The 18472-nt window shown below is 34.8% G+C and overlaps 1 protein-coding gene across 5 annotated transcripts in view; it reads left to right on the forward strand.

Annotated features, from left to right (window-relative positions):
• STAG1 (STAG1 cohesin complex component) overlaps positions 1 to 18472 on the forward strand; it is a 362716-nt gene that overhangs the window by 200476 nt on the left and 143768 nt on the right. For all 5 annotated transcript variants that reach the window (XM_062214276.1, XM_062214273.1, XM_062214286.1 and 2 more), the window contains 2 exons: positions 724 to 928; positions 15875 to 16026. In XM_062214276.1, coding sequence (XP_062070260.1) covers positions 724 to 928; positions 15875 to 16026 — 357 coding nt within the window. The remainder of the gene's footprint in view (positions 1 to 723; positions 929 to 15874; positions 16027 to 18472) is intronic.

Here is an 18472-nt window from a genome sequence, read left to right on the forward strand (position 1 = left end):
AAGCTGCAAATGAAGATATGTAGATAACCAAGTTAATAGAATTACTAACTTTCTACATTTCTATAATTAAATGTTTTTAACTAGAAAAACACCTACCAGTTGGTCTCAACTCTCAGTTCTGTGTTATTAACAAGGTGGTGCAGTCTGGTCACATAAAGAACCCAGGTTAATATTTTCTGGCAAAAGTAACTCGGAGAAGTAAAAAGTTATGATCAAGTTCAGAGTAAAATTGAAAGTAATGAGGTTGGAGTTTTCAACATGAGGGTAGCTTTAAGCCTGTCAATAAAATGCTTTTAATTTTGGAAATTCTTAATTTTTGAAAATTATCTTTAAAATTTGAAAGTTTTCTAATTAAACTAATTTTAAAAGTTTTCTACTTCAAATGATCACAGCTATAATCCAAGTACAACAAACTTTATTGTTTTGAATGGTATACATAGAAAAAAGAAACAATAATTTTGAACATTTAAAAATTAGTTGTGGCATGTCAAAATCCAAAATTATAAATTAATCAACATACTTCTGGAAGTTATCTTGTATTTCTGTCCACATCTATTTTTTATAAAGGTTCTTTTATAATGGTAAGAAGAATGTCAGAACTTGAACCAGTGCTCCTATATGGGCTGCCAGTTGTGGGGCAGCAGCTTGACTCACTGCACTGCAGTGCCAGTCCCCAAACTGCTTTACACCATAGTTAATATGTTCTTTTTTTATCCCTTTTAGGACAGTGGTGATTATCCCCTTACCATGCCCGGACCTCAGTGGAAAAAATTTCGTTCAAATTTTTGTGAATTTATTGGAGTCCTGATTCGACAGTGTCAATATAGCATAATTTACGATGAGTATATGATGGACACAGTGATCTCCCTTTTGACTGGTTTGTCAGACTCCCAGGTCAGAGCTTTTAGGCATACAAGTACTCTTGCTGGTAAGTAATCAGCATTTTCTTACCTTTTCTTTATTTTTGTTAAATGTATTATTCTGTTAAACTTTTAGTGTACTCCTGAATAATAACATTTTCCCCTAATGATTTGTCTAATTTATTCATGTAAAGTGTTTGGCTTTTTAGCTAACTGGTATTTGATGGCCTTAAAAATGAGAATTGAAGTTTTTTGACCTGTGTCAACAAATGCCTGTCTGAATTTTTAGGGTTTTTTTTTTTTATATTTTTATTTTATAATCAAAGAAATTTTAAGAGGCCAATAAGCCATGCTCTTTGGTAAATCTAAGTAGTAATAATTGAAATTCCAAATTCATACTTTTTCCTCCTCTTAATTATTCATTTATTATTCATTGTTATTTATAAGTATGTAAACATTTGTTTATATTTTAAGCAGTTCATCTAGTAAGATAGTAGACATTTTCCCTATTCCTCATAGGACTTAGATATACCTAAACTTAATGTTTCTAAAGTTAGTTCATTTAGGTAGGCTGTGGATAATTTGAAAAACTGGCTGACTGTAGTTTTCATTTTTGCATTCTTCATTTTAAAATTATCTTGATAACTTGTCAGCTAATTATATTCATTTTTCCACAACAGGGTAATTTCATTTTCCCTCTCTTAACTGTGTTTTCCTAAAATGACTGTTCTTTCTCACTCATGACATGGAATGCATGCATACATGTATGTACATAAATGTATTAAATACTGCTAAATTACAGCCTTTTTAATTGTAGTAACTTTGTCCATATACATGTTATTTATTATCATGACAAAAATGGTTTAGTTTCATTATTGTATGTAATCTTGCATTTAAATTTCAATATCTCACTAATTAATTTATTTAATCATTAGTTCTCAAACTTTAGCATGCATCATAAACACCTACAGAGCTTGTTGAAAGATTGTTGTTGGGCCTAACCCCTAAAGTTGAACAGGTTTCTAGGTGATGTTCTTGCTAGTGCTTTAAGGAGTTACTGTAAATACATTACAAAAGCCTGATTTAAAATTCTGTCATTTCCTGGCTTAACATGTTGCCCAAAACCAATATGATAATATTATCTGGAGTCATACTTTTTTTTTTTTCTGCCTCCAGTTCTCTTTTTATCCTCAACATGGTTGATCCATATTAGGGTCTGTTAGTCTCTTGTTAGAGTTCTACAGCAAATATAAAACATAGTTGGTTTACTTTTGAGGTTGAAATTTCTCTTGTTATAAGAAACAGATTTTGAGCAACTTTTTTAAAAGTAAAATAATAGATTTTATGGTTGAAAAATATTTCTATAGAACATGTAGTAAACACAGTTTATTCTGTGCCTTGAGAGTATCTTTCTCATTATTCGGAAAACAGAGATCTTATTGGAATCAGTTGCATTTTTTAAAACAGTACTATAAAAATATGGTTTATTGTTTAAAACATTACTTGATATTGTACATTGTTTTCTAATTTCATGAACTTTAGTGTCTTCAGCATTTGTTTGGTTTTTTTTGTTTTTTGTTTTTTTCATTTTTTCTATTTTCATCTTTTTAAGTACCGTAATGACCATTTACATGGTTGTCATACTTTGGTAATTCACTGATTAGATATAAACAAAGCTTAAACACAAAAGTAGAAATTGCTTCTGGATAGCCAAAACTGCTGTTATAAAAATTAATGAACTTGCATTGTTGATACAGTAGTAATTGTTTGGTTTTCCAAGACTAAGGGAAAAGGAGAAGCATTAGATTAATATAGGGACACCTTGGAAACTATCCTGCTGGTGGTATTGTGAAATGAAAATTCCTAACAGAAAGGAAAACAAGAAAATTAATTTACAAATCTGAAGATAAAAGCCACTGGTGGTGGGGTGTGGTGTTTTCTGTATGAGCAAGCTAACCTTTCTTTAATCCAGAAGCCTGTATGCATTCTGTACAACAGATTAAATATGTGCCATATACTCCTTAAAAACACAAGTGAAAGACTATTACAGTACAGAAATATGCAGACTATTTTGCCTCCTAAAATTTTGTTTTGATTATCTATACAAGGCTCTTTAATTCATTTGCTTGTGTCCTCTACTGCTATGTAAACGATATATTACTGTATTTTACTGACTTTAGTATGGTCTTTTTTTGTTCTCCTTTCCATTCATTCTTTTTCAGTGACTTTATTATAATTTTCTCTGTATTTATCCCTTTGTTTATCTATCTGCCATGCTTAAAAATGTTTTCATTACTGCTTTCTTTCTATATCTTTGAGCTGTGTAATTCCCTCCTCCCTGTAGTTGCCTATCTATCTCTCCTCACACAATTTACTGATGTCCACTATAGCTTTAAAGCTTCGTGATACACAGTTTTGCTTTAACCTAAGCTCTTTTTACGTCATCATGTAGCATATTTGAATTTCACATTTTTCAAAATCATATTGAAAAATAGAAAGTGAGTTATATTTACACTGGTTTTTCAAAGAATAATACCTGTTATTTAGGCATTTTCTAAATTTACTCTAAAATATTACTGTAATTCCCATGTTTCTACAATAATGGTGAGATCTTCCAATGCTCAGTTGTATAAAATATTAGTTGTATAAAATATTAGTCCCCCTTCCCTTCAACAAAGTACAGAGGGCTTGCTGAGAACTTAATTTCAGACTGGACAGTAATCATTCATCTTTTAAAGGGATTTTTGGTTCTTGTCTTTGCCATCTTTTTTTATGGTATGTGTGCAAGGAATAGATTATAAGATAATCATTTTTATTCACTTTGCAGGACAAGTCTTGGGGACTAGATAAAATGGGCAGGAACATTTAATCCTCTGCTTCAAAGACTATGTGCATGGACAGTTGCAAGGCAGTTATGGCCAGATATGATTATCGTCTTTGGAATAAAATGCTCCTTGACATTGCTTATATCTTAGCTGAGGAGAGACGATCAGGTTAGTTATTTTGTAGGGTACAGATGTGATGAGTTCCAGAGCTTCATTAAGTCATCAGAGTGGTCTTAATCAGTGGTACTTTTAATTTGTTTCCAAGTACCCCATTTTCTTGTTATAAATTAAACAATGTGTCCCTATTGTCAGTGTTTATGCATTGCATAATATATATATATATATATATATAATATACTTTTACCTGCATTTTTATTAAAAGTTGTTATCATTCTGTAGTTCTTTAGGACTATTTATTTCAGTTGTAAATACTGTCACTTTCCATTGGAGTTAAACTCTTTTGGAATGTTTTTATTGTTAAATTGAAACAATGTTAACAATTACATTTTATATAATATTTTCCTTTATCTTAAATAAAATTTTAAAACATCCTTTCATTTATTTAAAGCACTTTAATAAAGAAGGATGAAGAAGGCTTCCTGTATTATGATTTACACCTCCCAGGAGACATTTGAAATTAAATTGTCAATGTACGACTAAAACAATGCATTGATTCTAGAATTTTTTTAATCCTTAGCAAGGAATAAAAGGAGATTGAGTTCATCTAGTCACAGACCATCTAAACAGTGGTATTCCCGTCCAGGAATTTGAGGATGTTTTTCTCAATTTTTTGTTATTTTCTCATATGTATTTCTATTATGTTACAAATAGCTTAATTATAATTACCTCTCACTTCTAAAGTAAAAATGCTAATTTGAACAAATAATAAAAACATAAAAGATTTATATTAACAATGGCATGGTGGTTTTTTTTTCTGCTTTCCAAAATATATTGGGAAAAATTGTGAAATGTGGTCAAGATGACAATGATGCCAGTCTTCAACAGTGGTTAACAAGTGCTTCTTAGATATTTGATAGAGTAAACCTTTCTTTATAACTTGCTGTTTAACATTATTTTATTGACATGTAGTTCAATATTGATTAATATGTGTCACAATGTAAGCATCTCTGGGCTTTTCCTTTGAGGAAAACTACGTTATATGAAATTGCTATGTTCTTTAATCATAGACTGAAAACTGTTTGCCTCAAAAAATTGACAATTTTTGTCTTTTAGTTAGTAATACTTTAATGGAATGGTGAATAGAAAAGTTTCTGAAGCCAGATTCTGCATTCATATCACTCCTTGCTTTTTACTAGTTGGATAACCTTGGACAAGTCCTTAACTTGTCTGAAGTAATTTTTTCTTACGCAAAGTGGAAAAGATAATAATAGCTACCTCTTGTTAAGAGAGATCAGGAGAATTGAGATCAGTGCTTGGCATTTAGAAAGCTGCTGCTGTTTAATGACAAGAAGAGCTACTGATGCTTGCCAGTGTTTCACTTCATTCATGTTTTTACTCAGAATTAATTGAGTACCAATTTATCTTAGTAGTAGAAGACTGAACAAATGGAGAAATCAAAAATAAGTAAATAACTTCATAAGTAAATAACTCTAAATTGCTCTTAGGAAAACTGACAGCATGCATTTTTATTTTTATAAATGATTTGGAGACATAAAAGGTGGTATCTGGGGTGAGCTTCACTAAATATTGAAAAGAATGGAGTATTCTGTGTGGCTTAAGTACTTGCCATTTCCTTGCCATTTTTGGAAATCTCCCAAGTGTCATAGCATCAAGTATATGAGAGTGTCAGCCATGGCCATTTTACTGTAATGAGCAAAAAGTCGTTGTGGAAACATAGCCAGCAGCCATATTGGATGTTTTTAGCCAGTGCTTTGGTTTTCTGCTATAGGGGAAAGAGGGGGTGGGGTTTGTTTTGGGCATTGAAAGGGTTGGGTGGGGGTAATGCAGGGAGGTGCTGATGACCACAGCTATTCCTTGCTAACTTCCCTGCCTACATCACAGATAGATTATTTCCAGTTTCTCAGGTTTGGAACTGAAAATTCTAGCAAGTTTGGCATTACCAAAATATAGGTGAAAGAGTGCAAATTATTTCTTCCTTTTGTCTCTTTATATTTTATTTTCCTCATAGTCATTTAAAAATTCTCCTAGAGACTGTTTTCCTTTATATGTTTGTCATTGTGTTTCTATACTTCATTACTTTTGTCTTTCTCTTCCTCCAAGTATAAAACCTTTGTTTACTTTCTAGGATTTGTGAGTTGTAGATTTCTAATGTTCTTGGGGGATTGGTGCCTGATACATGGCCAAATGTGCAAAGACTTCTCTATCAAATAACTTTACCTGTAAAATAAAGTGTAGCCTCAAAATTGTGATTATCTTTCTAAAAAAGTAAATATAGATCTAAAATAACTTTTAAATTTTTCTATTTTTTTTTTTAGATTTCTATCTTTTAGTTTCTATTATCATATCTGAAGATTAGCCTTCTTTTTGGAGCCAGTTTTTGTAAAGAAATAATAATTTAAAAATATATGCATTTATTTATTTGAGAAGCACAGACAGAGGATGTACAGGCTCCCATCTGTTGGGAGTTGCCCACGACAATTCCCCTGGACAAGTTGCCTACAACAGCCCTGCCCTGGACAAGGCAAAGTCAGAAGTGAGCTAGGAAATCAATCCAGGTTTCCCATGTGAGTGTTAAGGACTCAATTACTTGAACCATTACCAATTATTCCCAGTTTCTACATTACCAGGAAGTTGGGGTCAAATCTAGAGACAGATTTCAGACACAGGAAACCCAGTGTAGGACATGGGCATCTTAACCAGCATCTTACCCAGCAGACTAAATGCTTACACTCGACACTTTTTTTTTTTTTAAATTAAACACTTCATATCTTCTGTTCACTAACTTGGTGACTTTGGAAAAATTTCCTTTTACACCTCAACTTTTATTTTTTTTTTTAAGATCTACATAGTACTGATTTTTTTTTTTTTTTTTTTTTTTTTTTTTTTTTGGCAGGCATAGTGGACAGTGAGAGAGAGAGACAGAGAGAAAGGTCTTCCTTTGCTGTTGGTTCACCCTCCAATGGCCGCTGCAGCCGGCGCAGCGCGCTGATCCAAAGCCAGGAGCCAGGTGCTTCTCCTGGTCTCCCTTGCGCGTGCAGGGCCCAAGGACTTGGGCCATCCTCTACTGCATTCATATGTATATTTATTAAGGGTTTTATCTTATTTTTTTTTTAATGTTCAAATAAGTTTTGTAGCATACATTTGTCTGATTTTAATTTTTATTGTATTGTGTTTTATTTTCTAAAATTTAGATCTCTTTTAACATGTTGGACTTCTCAGCCATTGTTTGGATCCTTTATCAGATTTTGGATCCCTTGTCATCTTTTTTTTTTTTTTTTTAAGATTTATTTATTTATTTGAAAGAGTTAGAGAGAGGAAAGGCAGAGAGAGAGAGAGAGGTCTTCCATCCGATGGTTCACTCCACAGTTGGCTGCAACAGTTGGAGCTGCACTGATCTGAAGCCAAGAGCCAGGAGCATCTTCCGGGTCTCCCATGCAGGTGCAGGGGCCCAAGGACTTGGGCCATCTTCTGTTGCTTTCCCAGGTCATAGCAGAGAGCTGGATAGGAAGTGGAGCAGCTGGATCTTCAACCGGCGCCCCTATGGGATGCCAGCACTTCAGGCCAGGGCGTTAACCCACTGTGCCACAGTGCCAGCCCCATCATCTTTTCTTTAATTCAGTCTCTCTGTGCAGCATATTATGTGATAGCTTTTTGAGCTAATGGATATTGGAGAAGCAAATATTTTGCATGCCTGAAAACTATTTGGTATTCTCATGGTAAATAGTCTGATCAGTTTTGATTTTATCTTTGAAAATTGTTTTTTTCAGAATTTATGTCTTGCTTCTATTGTTGCTTTTGAGAAGGCCAGTGTTATTCAGACTTCTGATTCTCATCCTGTTTCTTGTCTTTTGAAGCTGTTGTATCTTTTTCTTTGTAATGTTTGAAATTTCATGGGCATGTGCCCCTGGTGAATACATTTTTTTCCCATTCACTTTGCTGGTCACTTTGATTTCTTGATATTATTCTCTTGAGATATTCTGAGTTTCTTATTATTTTTCATATGGTTTTCATTTCTTAGTCTGTCTACTCACTTTTCTTATATTTCCTCATTTTTAATGAACTTAATTTTGACTATCATTATAAGTTCCTAATTCGTTGTTATTCTCCAAGTACATTCTGTTTTAGGGACAACATTGTAGCAAAGCAGGTAAAGCTGCTGCCTGCATCGCAGGTATTCCATATGGGTGCCAATTTGAGTCTCACCCCTGATTTCAATTTCCTCCCATTTAATAGAAAATTCTTATCATTATACTGAGATGCTGTGACAGTGCCCATCTTTTAGAAATCGTTTGTGTCAGTCTGGATTCCCCAGAGAAACGGAACTGTTGAAGAAACACTCATATCACACAGAGAAATGTATTTCAATAAATTGACTCAATGCAGTTGTGAGAGCTGGCAAATTTCAAATCTGTCGGGCAGGTCAGCAAGCTGGAAACTAGGGAGCTGTGCAGTTTTGAGTTAGATCTACAGGTCTGTCTGGAAGCTCAGAATATTAGGCAGACATTTCCTCTCTGTAAAACCTGTTTTTGCTTGTAACCCTTCAACTGATTGGAGTAGGTAATTATTGGTGATATTCTTCTTAATATCAACTGATTTTAGATGTTGGCCATATGTAGAAAATATCTTCAAGGTGGGGCCGGTACTATGGTGCAAGTAGGTTAATCCTCTGCCTGCAGCGCAAGCATCCCATATGTATACTAGTTCTAGTTCTGGCTGCTCTTCTTCCCATCCAGCTCTTTTCTATGGCCTGGGAAAACACTAGAAGATGGCCCAAGTCCTTGGGCCCCTTCACCTGCATAGAAGACCCAGAAGAAGCTCCTGACTCCTGGCTTCAGAATGGCACAGCTCCTGCCGTTGTTGCCAATTGGGGAGTGAACCATTGGATGGAAGACTTCTATTTTTCTCTCTGCCTCTCCTCTCTCTGTGTAACTCTGACTTTTGATTAAATAAATAAATCTTTAAAAAAATCTTCAAGGTAATAACTGGATTAGTGGATTTTTTAAAAATTATTTATTTTTATTTTGTTTGAAAGGCAGAGAGAGAAAGAGAGAGACAGACTGAAAGAGAGATCCCTTCCATATAGTGGTTCACTTACCGAGCACTCAAAACTCGGACTGGACCAGGCTAAAGCAAGGAGCCCAGAGCCTAGAGCCTAGTCTCAGTCTCCCACCGGAGTGGCAGAGACCCAAGCACTTGAACCATTGCCTTCTGCTTCCCAAGGTGTGCATCAGCAGGAAGCTGGATTGGAATCAGAGAAGCTAGTACTCAGGCACTCTGGCATGGAACATGGGTATCTCAACTGTCATTTAACTACTGTGCCAGATACCTATCTCCTAGATTAGTGTTTGATTATATTACTGGGCACAATAGCCTAGCCAACCCTTTGACATATAAACTATCATACGTATCTTGTTTTCCTAATGGCCTTCTAGCAACAATGCCGTTTTTCTCCTTTTCATTTAACCAATTCTCAAAGAATTATTTATATTTAGTTTCTTGACTCAGTCTTTTCCTATGCAGTTCTCCATGCAGTTTTCCCTCTGCCACTTCACTGCTTCTGTTATTGAAGTCAACAGTTACTTTCTATGGTTCAAGTCAGTGGCTGACTCCCAGATGTCCCCTCTCTCCCTCCCCTTCCTTCTTTCTTTTTTTGAAAAGCAAGTTCACAGAAGCAGTGAGAGAGGTCTTCCATCTGCTGGTTCACACCCCAAATGGCTGCAACAGCAGGAGCTGAACTGATCTGAAGCCAGGAGCCTGGAACTTCTTCTGGGTCTCCTATGTTGGTGAAGGGGCTCAAGGACTTGGGCCATCTTCTGTTGCTTTCCCAGGCACATTAGCAGGAAGCTGGATTGGAAGTGGAACAGCCAGGACTCAAACCAGTGCCGTTATGAGATGCCGGCTCTGCAGGTGGCAGCTTTACTCACTGTGCCACAGTGCCAGCCCCTTATGTCCTCTTTCATTCTCTGGAAAGATATAGCTACCTCTTCTTTCTGTGTATACTCTGTTTACTTGTCTTCTGGAATACCACATTTTCCTTGTGGATCTTAAGTAATTGTGCTTATTCAATTATCTCAGCACTTGATTTTCAGACCTTCTTTCTTTAATGTTTACTCAGTCCTTCGTGAAAGAAAAATTAAAAACCAATTCCATGGTTTTTTATTAAATAATGATAGTGACATAATTAATACAGTCACATGATTTAAAAATTAAAGTAGAAAATGTTGTATATGGAAATATTTTTCTACATAACCCTCATCCATCAGATTCTCTTCCCTGAAGGAAACCAAAGTTCTTGATTTCTTATTTATCTTTCCAAAGAAATATTAGGCATGTAATAGCAAATACAGAATCAGTGGGAGACATTGTGATAGAATGGAGCAAGACTGCCTGTGATCAAATAATGTTTCTGCCAGTCATTAGCTGTATAACTCTGCCTCATTTTTCTCTATGTTTGAAGGGAGTAATAATAAATCATAGTTTTTATTTCATAGACTGATTGTGGTATAAATGAAGAACTACTATAAAGAAATGTGACTGGCCCATAAAAAAGAATAACATTCCTTTTTGCAAATAATTTAATATACACTCAGGCATCTTGCATTTTTTAAATCAGATATCTTGGTAAGCTTTCCTTTGTAACACAAATCATGTCTCATCTCTTTTTATAAAATTTATTTATTTATTTGAAAAACAGAGTTACAGAGAGAAAGAAGAGGCAGAGAAAGAGATCTTCCTTGTACTGGTTTACTCCCTAGATGGCTGCAATAATCAGCACTGTGTCAGGCAGGTGCCAGGAGCTTCATTCGGGTTTCCCGTGTGGGTAGGAGAGGCTCAATTATTTGGGCCATCTTCTGCTACTTTTCCCAGGCTATTAGCAGGGAGCTGGATCAGAAGTGAAACAGCCAGGACATGATCCCACACACATCCCATATGGGATGCTGACATTGAGGGTGGCTGCTTTACCCACTATGCCACAATGCTGGCCCCCCATATCTTTTCTAATGGGAAGATATATTTTGGATGGGTATTTCATCCCATCGTATGATTCTAAATACCAATGTCTTTGATAGTAGTTTCCAAATATATATCTATTCTTAGAGACAATAAGCAAACACCTTTCTAATTCCTCCTGCCTCTCTATTTCTCTTGTTTTCTTATTATAATCTAACAAAATCTTACAGCTCTGCCTTCAAAATATATTTCGTATCTAATTATTTCTATCTATTGCTGCTACCTTAGTCCCAACCAGCATCACTGGTCTCAGTTTGTCCATCCCCAAATCTTAAGAATTAGCATTGTGGGGCCAGTGCTGTGGCACAGCAGGTTAAAGCCTTGCTCTGAAGTGCCGGCATCCCATACGGATGCCGGTTCTAGTCCCGGCTGCTCCTCTTTTGATCCAGCTCTCTGCTATGGCTTGGGAAAGCAGTAAAAGATGGCCCAAGTCTTTGGGCCCCTGCACGCACAGTGGATATCGGGAAGAGGCTCCTGGCTCCAGGCTTTGGATCCGCACAGTTTTGGCTGTTGCAGCCATCTGCGGAGTGAACCATCAGATGGAAGACCTCTCTTTGTCTCTACCTCTCTCTCTAACTCTGTCTTTCAAATAAATAAAATAAATCTTTTTTTAAAAAAGAATTATAATTGCAAATTGATCAAAGTATTTTCAACTTTCCTTCAATATTCTCTTCCCTTTTTACACTTTTACTGTTTTATGGTCTGTTGGTACAATAATTTATAATGTAAACCAGAGTGAACATTTGTCATAGTGGTTAAGATACCTACCTCCCATATCCAAGTGCCTGGATTCCAGTCCAGTCTGTAGTCTGAATTCCAGCTTCTTATGTGTATCCTGGGAGGCAGTGGTGATGGCTCAAGTACTTGGGTCCCTGCTACTCATGGAGTCCTAGCTTAAGTTCCGAACTGCTTTGGCCTGGCCCAACCTTGGTGTTGTGGGCATTTGGGGAGTGAAACCATGGATGGAAGTGTGCTTTCTCTCTCTCTCTCTCTCTCTCTCTCTCTCTCTCTCTCTCTCTCTCTCTTTCTCTCCCTTTCAGTTAAATAAAAAAAAAATTAAAAAGTGAGTAAATAAATCAAACTAGTTCTTATTACTCCAGTACGTTTTACCCCATTTAGATTTGGTTCCTGATATCTCACCAGAAGACCACTTTTAGTGGAATCCTTCTGTTCTTGCCTCTTAGTCTCATCTCCTGCCTTTGCCTACTTGTATGTTATAGCTACATTGAAAACCTTGGTCTTTTATGTCTATTCTCATAACAATTTACACCATAACCCTTGCCCTATGTATTCCATCTGCTAAAACACTTATCTGCAATGTGATCCCATACCCATTCTCTCACTTCCTGCTGAAATGTTAAGGTCTCTAGAGTCCTTCTTAACTAATCATCTGAAATAGCACCTCCTTCAAAGACAAACACACTTACCCCCGACTCTTCCTCTCTATTTTCTTGCCATACTTTATCTTTCTTTATAGTATTTACCATTTAACTAACATGATTTTCCATTTTTCTATTATCTATTAATGTTCTCACTAGAAAACAAAATCACAACTTTTTTGTTTGTCTTTGTAGTACCTCATACAATGCTTGGTATATTTTTGATTGATAGATCAATAAGAAAACAACAAAGTGCTTTTTAATCTATCTTCTTGAAAGACCTAATTACCAATCTGTCACTAAATAGTACTTTTGTAAAATGTAACAAAAAGGACTTAAAGAAAAAAATGAAATGTATTTGTGCTATATTATCATTAAACATACATAATGTTGTCAGATTGCTATGGAAGTTTTAAACATTCTGAAGTTTGTACTTAATATCAACTTCTGCTACATGTGTTGTCTTTTCTGGTCAGCACTGAAGAACAGATCATGTATAGTTATTGGTGAACTAGAACATGGTCTCCGTTTCTATAGCCAACAGTTAAAATCTGGAAACTAAATGAAGTATTTTCCTTAGTAGGCAAGAAGAAGACACTTGAAAGCCTATATTCACAGGATCATGGCTGAATTCCTATAGGATTAAGTTATAGAATGTTTCTGTTAGCACTACCAGTAAAATTTCATGTTATCACTCTGCACTCTGTGCAGCTATCAGTATTTTTCAGTAAAGTTAATAAAATATTGTAATCCACATGTTGTATCTACCTCATTAAATTTAAAGCTGTTATCAGTCATTTGTTTATATTTTGGTCAGTAAACTGAAAATTTCAGTGAAGCCTCAGTTTTACGTATTTAGAAATACCTTATCTCAGAGGCTAAATACTCTGAGCATATATTGATTTTTTTTGTTGTTGTTGTTTAAGTGTGCTATTTTATTGCTTATGTATCTGAGCTGGGCTGATGGCCATTACGTAATGACAGTTTGAGTTTAATGCCTGGGTTCAAAAGGAAATGGATAACTAAAACGAAAAGTTATTAATACAAGAAAACAAATAAGCATTAGCTTCTAGTGGTAAATTCTAATCAGTGTTGGTGTTAATTTTAGTGCTTTCTAACTCCTTGATCTTGAAGCCATTTTGCTGAAGAGAACTAAAAGTACGTACTGAATTACATTCCATTGGGTGTTATCTGTGTGCCCTGAACAAGCTCTTATAAATTGTATTTTCCTTGACTTTGATGTAATTCTAAATATTTACTAAATTAAATAATTTTGTTTTATATTTTGGTTCAAGAGCAGAAACAATCACTGTAAAAATGGATCTGGCAAAAAAGTTGAGTTTCAGAGTAACGAATTGGTTATATGTGTGTGATAAATGGACAGATATGTACAAATGTAGCAGTATGTGCATTTCCATACATTTTTCGTTCCAAAATAATCTTTAATTCCATGTTCTGTGAAATTTTAAAGTAAATACCTTTGTACATATGTTTCTACATGTTAACTAAAGGACATTTTTATATTTTAAAAGAAATGCATGCTCATTTTAATCAAATGAATACATTTGCCAATACGTAAATCGTTTTTTCTAAAGCACTAAACAGTTCACTTTTTTATAACTGAAAATTTGCAGTTGAATAACTTAAAGGGGGAAATTATTACCAGTACAATATTTTATTATTCCTTTTTTTTATTTTCAATTCTCTTTATATACAGAAGATCAGTTTAGTATATATTAAGTAAAGATTTCAACAGTTTGCACCCACACAGAACATAAAGTGTAAAATACTGTTTGAGTACTAGTTATAGCATTAAATCACAATGTACAACACATTAAGGACAGAGATCCTATATGAGGAGTAAGTGCACAGTGACTCCTGTTGTTGACTTAACAAATTGACACTCTTGTTTATGGCGTCAGTAATCACCCTAGGCTCTTGACATGAGTTGCCAAGGCTATGGAGGCCTTTTGAGTTCAATATGATCAACTGTGAACTGAAATTGATCACTTTGACTAGTGAGATGGCATTGGTACATGCCACCTTGATGGGATTGACTTGGAATCCCCTGGCACGTTTCTAACTCTACCGTTTGGGGCACGTCAGATTGAGCATGTCCCAAATTGTATATCTCCTCCCTCTCTTATTCCCACTCTTATACTTAACAGAGATCACTTTTCAGTTAAATTAAAACACCTAAGAATAATTGTGTGTTAATTACAGAGTTCAACCAAAACTATGAAGTAAGACAAAAAAAATACTAAAAGGGATCAAGTTGTTCATCAGCAGTCAGGACAAGGGCTGATCAAGTCACTGTTTCTCATAGTGTCCATTTCACTTCAACAGGTTTCCTTTTTGGTGCTCGGTCAGTTGTCTCTGATCAGGGAGAACATATGTTATTTGTCCCTTTGGGACTGGCTTATTTCACTCAGCATGTTGTTTTCCAGATTCCTCCATTTTGTTATAAATGACCAGATTTCATTGTTTTTGACTGCTGTATAGTATTCTATAGAGTACATGTCCCATAATTTCTTTATCTAGTCTACTGTTGATGGGCATTTAGGTTGGTTCCAGGTCTTAGCTATTGTGAATTGAGCTGCAATAAACATTAAGGTGCAGACAGCTTTTTTGTTTGCCAATTTAATTTCCTTTGGGTAAGTTCCAAGGAGTGGGATGGCTGGGTTGTATGGTAGGGTTATATTCAGGTTTCTGAGGAATCTCTAGACTGATTTCCATAGTGGCTTAACCAGTTTGCATTCCCACCAACAGTGGGTTAGTGTCCCTTTTTCCCCACATCCTCTCCAGCATCTATTGTTGGTAGATTTCTGAATGTGAGCCATTCTAACTGGGGTGAGGTGAAACCTCATTGTGGTTTTGATTTGCATTTATTATTCCTTTGACAGTATTTCTTAAACTCTGTCTCAATAATGAAAATACATATGAATTGACAAAAATTTAATCTTTGTGTTATTCATGTTTGTTACTATATATAAAATAGGAATTTGACAATATTTAATAAGGACAGTATTTTCCCTTTTTTTTTTTCTAATAAGGACACTATTGAATTTGAAAGTGTATGAACACTAAGATTGCAAGAATAGGTTGATTGGAAATCCACAGAATGCATTTTAAATGGTGGATTAGTGTGTTTTTCAGGTCTTGGGAGTTGTATAACTCACTGAGGTTAGGAACAAAGGGAAAGAGGGGTCATCTTTGAGATTAAAGATCACAAATTGATAGTAGACATCTAAGGCACCTTTGCATCTAAGTAAAGACATTTAGGAGCATTTGTATACACAGATCTGGTGGTCAGAAAAGAAGTCTAAACTTGATTATTATGTCCTCACTAGGCTGTGTGTATCTGGAATTGGGGAAGGCCTTGATGAATGTTACATAAACATTTCCTGCTGGTAATTTTTAAGTGGCTAATGTTAAGAAGTCAGATTGTTTGTTACAGCGGCAGAGAAAATAATGTTGATTACAAACATGGTGTTTATTTCTATAGGTTAATTTTTTTTAAAAGAATTCAAGTTATGCATGGATTATGAAATAGAAATTGTATACTTCCCTTTCTTCATCGATTTGCTTTATAACTTGAGGGCTTATGGATGAAGATTTGATTCATTGGAGAGTAATATAATATTCCTTTATTTCATAGCCATGAAACTCATGACTGCTCTGGTGAATGTTGCCTTAAACCTCAGTATTCATCAGGACAATACACAGAGACAGTATGAAGCTGAGAGAAATAAAATGATTGGGAAGAGAGCCAATGAAAGGCTGGAGTTACTACTTCAGAAACGTAAAGAGGTAAGTTTGTTCCATGGAATGGTTTTGTTGTGCTTATGTTCAATAAACACATACTAGCTATATTTGTAGTTTTTGTGTTCTCTGTAAAAATGTCTGTGTGCATTTTTGACATTTATTTTTCAGTCAGATTATTTGATTTTAAAGTTTTCTCATGAAACTGAATGTTCAACAGTGATTGTTTGATGGCAGCAGGGAATCACATAATACCTCTTCATTTGAACGATGGTGGTGATCTGGGAATTAGGTAACATAGAAAAATTGTCAGGAAGTCTAAAACTAAAACTTCAGAACTGGGGACCACAGCCTCAACTGTTGGTTCCATGTGGGGAATGAGCTACTTGACTCAAGATCTTTCTCTTCCTCTGTCCCTCTTTTCCTTTCATTCCCTCTATCACTTTGCCTTTCAAACAGACAAGTCTTTAAAAAATAAAATAAAAAAAAAAAACTGAGCCAAACAAATTTCAGTTCATGTGTAAGGCATTCCTGTGATTGGTAGCAATTTTATAACATTTCCGTATATGTATTGAAAATGATTTTAAAGTGGATTTTTAAACCCATCATCTTATTTGCAGGGCAACAATAAAGTCTTTAATTAAGCAGTAAATATGACACTTATGGTAACTTTGAAATAAATATCATGTTGTTGAAATATGTGCAGAATTGAAAAATTAGGACTTCCAGAAAACATTTTTTCATCCAATATGAAATACAATTTTATATCTGCAGTACAAGTCTTTTCTCAAAGGAATAATACCACATTGTTTCAAAGAAATGTCATATGAATAATGGGCAGTGTGTTATAACGGGACAAAAAGCAAAAAAAAAAAAATCTTATGATTAAATTACTATCTGTACTATATATTTTTTTAAAATGGAGCTACTGTAAGAAAATATCCCAAACAGTGGCTTCAAGAAATGAAAGTCATTATCTCAAAGTTTCAGAAGCTAGAATTCTAAAATTGAGGTTTTGGCAAGGCTGTGCCCCCTGTGAAGACATAAGGTTCTATCATAGCTTCTGGTTTCTTGGCTTGTAGCAACCTACCACCCGTCTTTACCTGATATCCTTCCTTTTTGTTTGTCTCCAAATTTATTTTTCTCATAAGGTCACCATTTATATTGAATTAGGAACCCATCCTACTTGTTTATGGTCCCATCTTTATGAAATAACATCTGCCAGAATGCTGTTTCCAAATAAAATCATATTCTGAGATACTAGGGATTGGGACATAAACATACATTTTTGAAACACAATTTAACCCATACATATACCAAACTTGAAATATGGCAGTAAATACTGGAACTGAGTTTTATTCAGTGCCGTGCACTAACGTGATTCCTCTTAAAAATTAAAATTTTTATATAATGGAGCAGAAGTAATTTTTAAAACTTGTAGTAAAGTTGGAGTAGTTTAAATAATAAAAAAGTACAGATGGTCCCTGGCTTTTGATGGCTCCAGTTAGGATTTTTGGCTTTCTGATGGTGCAAAAGAAGTACACATTCGGTAGAAATTGTACTTCATATTTTGGGTTTTCATTTCCTTGGCTGCAGTATGTAGTATAATCTTGTGATTCTGAGCTGTGGCAGGAAGCCATAAGCTTCCAGTTTGTCGCATTATCCTTATCATGATGGTAAAACAGCCAATACTCTACTGTGTATTAGGAAACCATCATTTTTTGCATCCCATCATGTCTTCAAAGTATGTGTACCTGAGGTGTAAAACAGTTTTTTTCTGTTTCCATATAAAATGTGCTTTGTGTTAGATGATTTTGCCCAACTGTAGGCTAATTTAAGTATTCCAAAGCAGTTGATATTTTGGAAATAGTCTGACCACACATAGCCACAGTACCACTTTTTCTTGTTAGTCATTGTGTAGTATGCATCTAGGGCATGTTTAAGATAGTCTTTTTTTGTACTAAGCTATGATGTTCGGTAGGTTGGGTATATTAAGTACATTTTTAACTTAGCATATTTTCAGTTTAATGAAGGAATTATCAGGAGATAACCAGCGTAAGTTCAGTAACATTTATGTTTCCCAACTTATTTCAGTAAAAATTGTAACAAAAAACAACAAAATAAGTCTAAAAGAATTTTATTGTTTCATTTGTATATATAATAAAAGTAAATATTTCACTGATTATTACACAACAAATTAGAGAACAAATTAGGATGATAAATAGCACCTGGAATGTCATTTTTCCTAGTGCTTTTGTTACTTCTGAGTAGTGAATAAACTCAGACTTTAACTCTGATAAAACTTTTATATTTTATGTAATATTCTTTTATTTTCTTTTGGTTGCTACATTCTACAGCTAGTGGCCAGAATCCTTATGTTTTTTGTGATAACCTCCTATTTTGAGAACCTGATCATATATTCAGTTGTGGGCTCGTCAGATGTAGAATAATGTTCAGAATAACAAGTTTCTTACACAGCAGGCCACCTATCCTC

Source organism: Lepus europaeus, chromosome 2, assembly GCF_033115175.1.
Source record: "Lepus europaeus isolate LE1 chromosome 2, mLepTim1.pri, whole genome shotgun sequence".
Taxonomy (NCBI): Eukaryota; Metazoa; Chordata; class Mammalia; order Lagomorpha; family Leporidae; genus Lepus; species Lepus europaeus.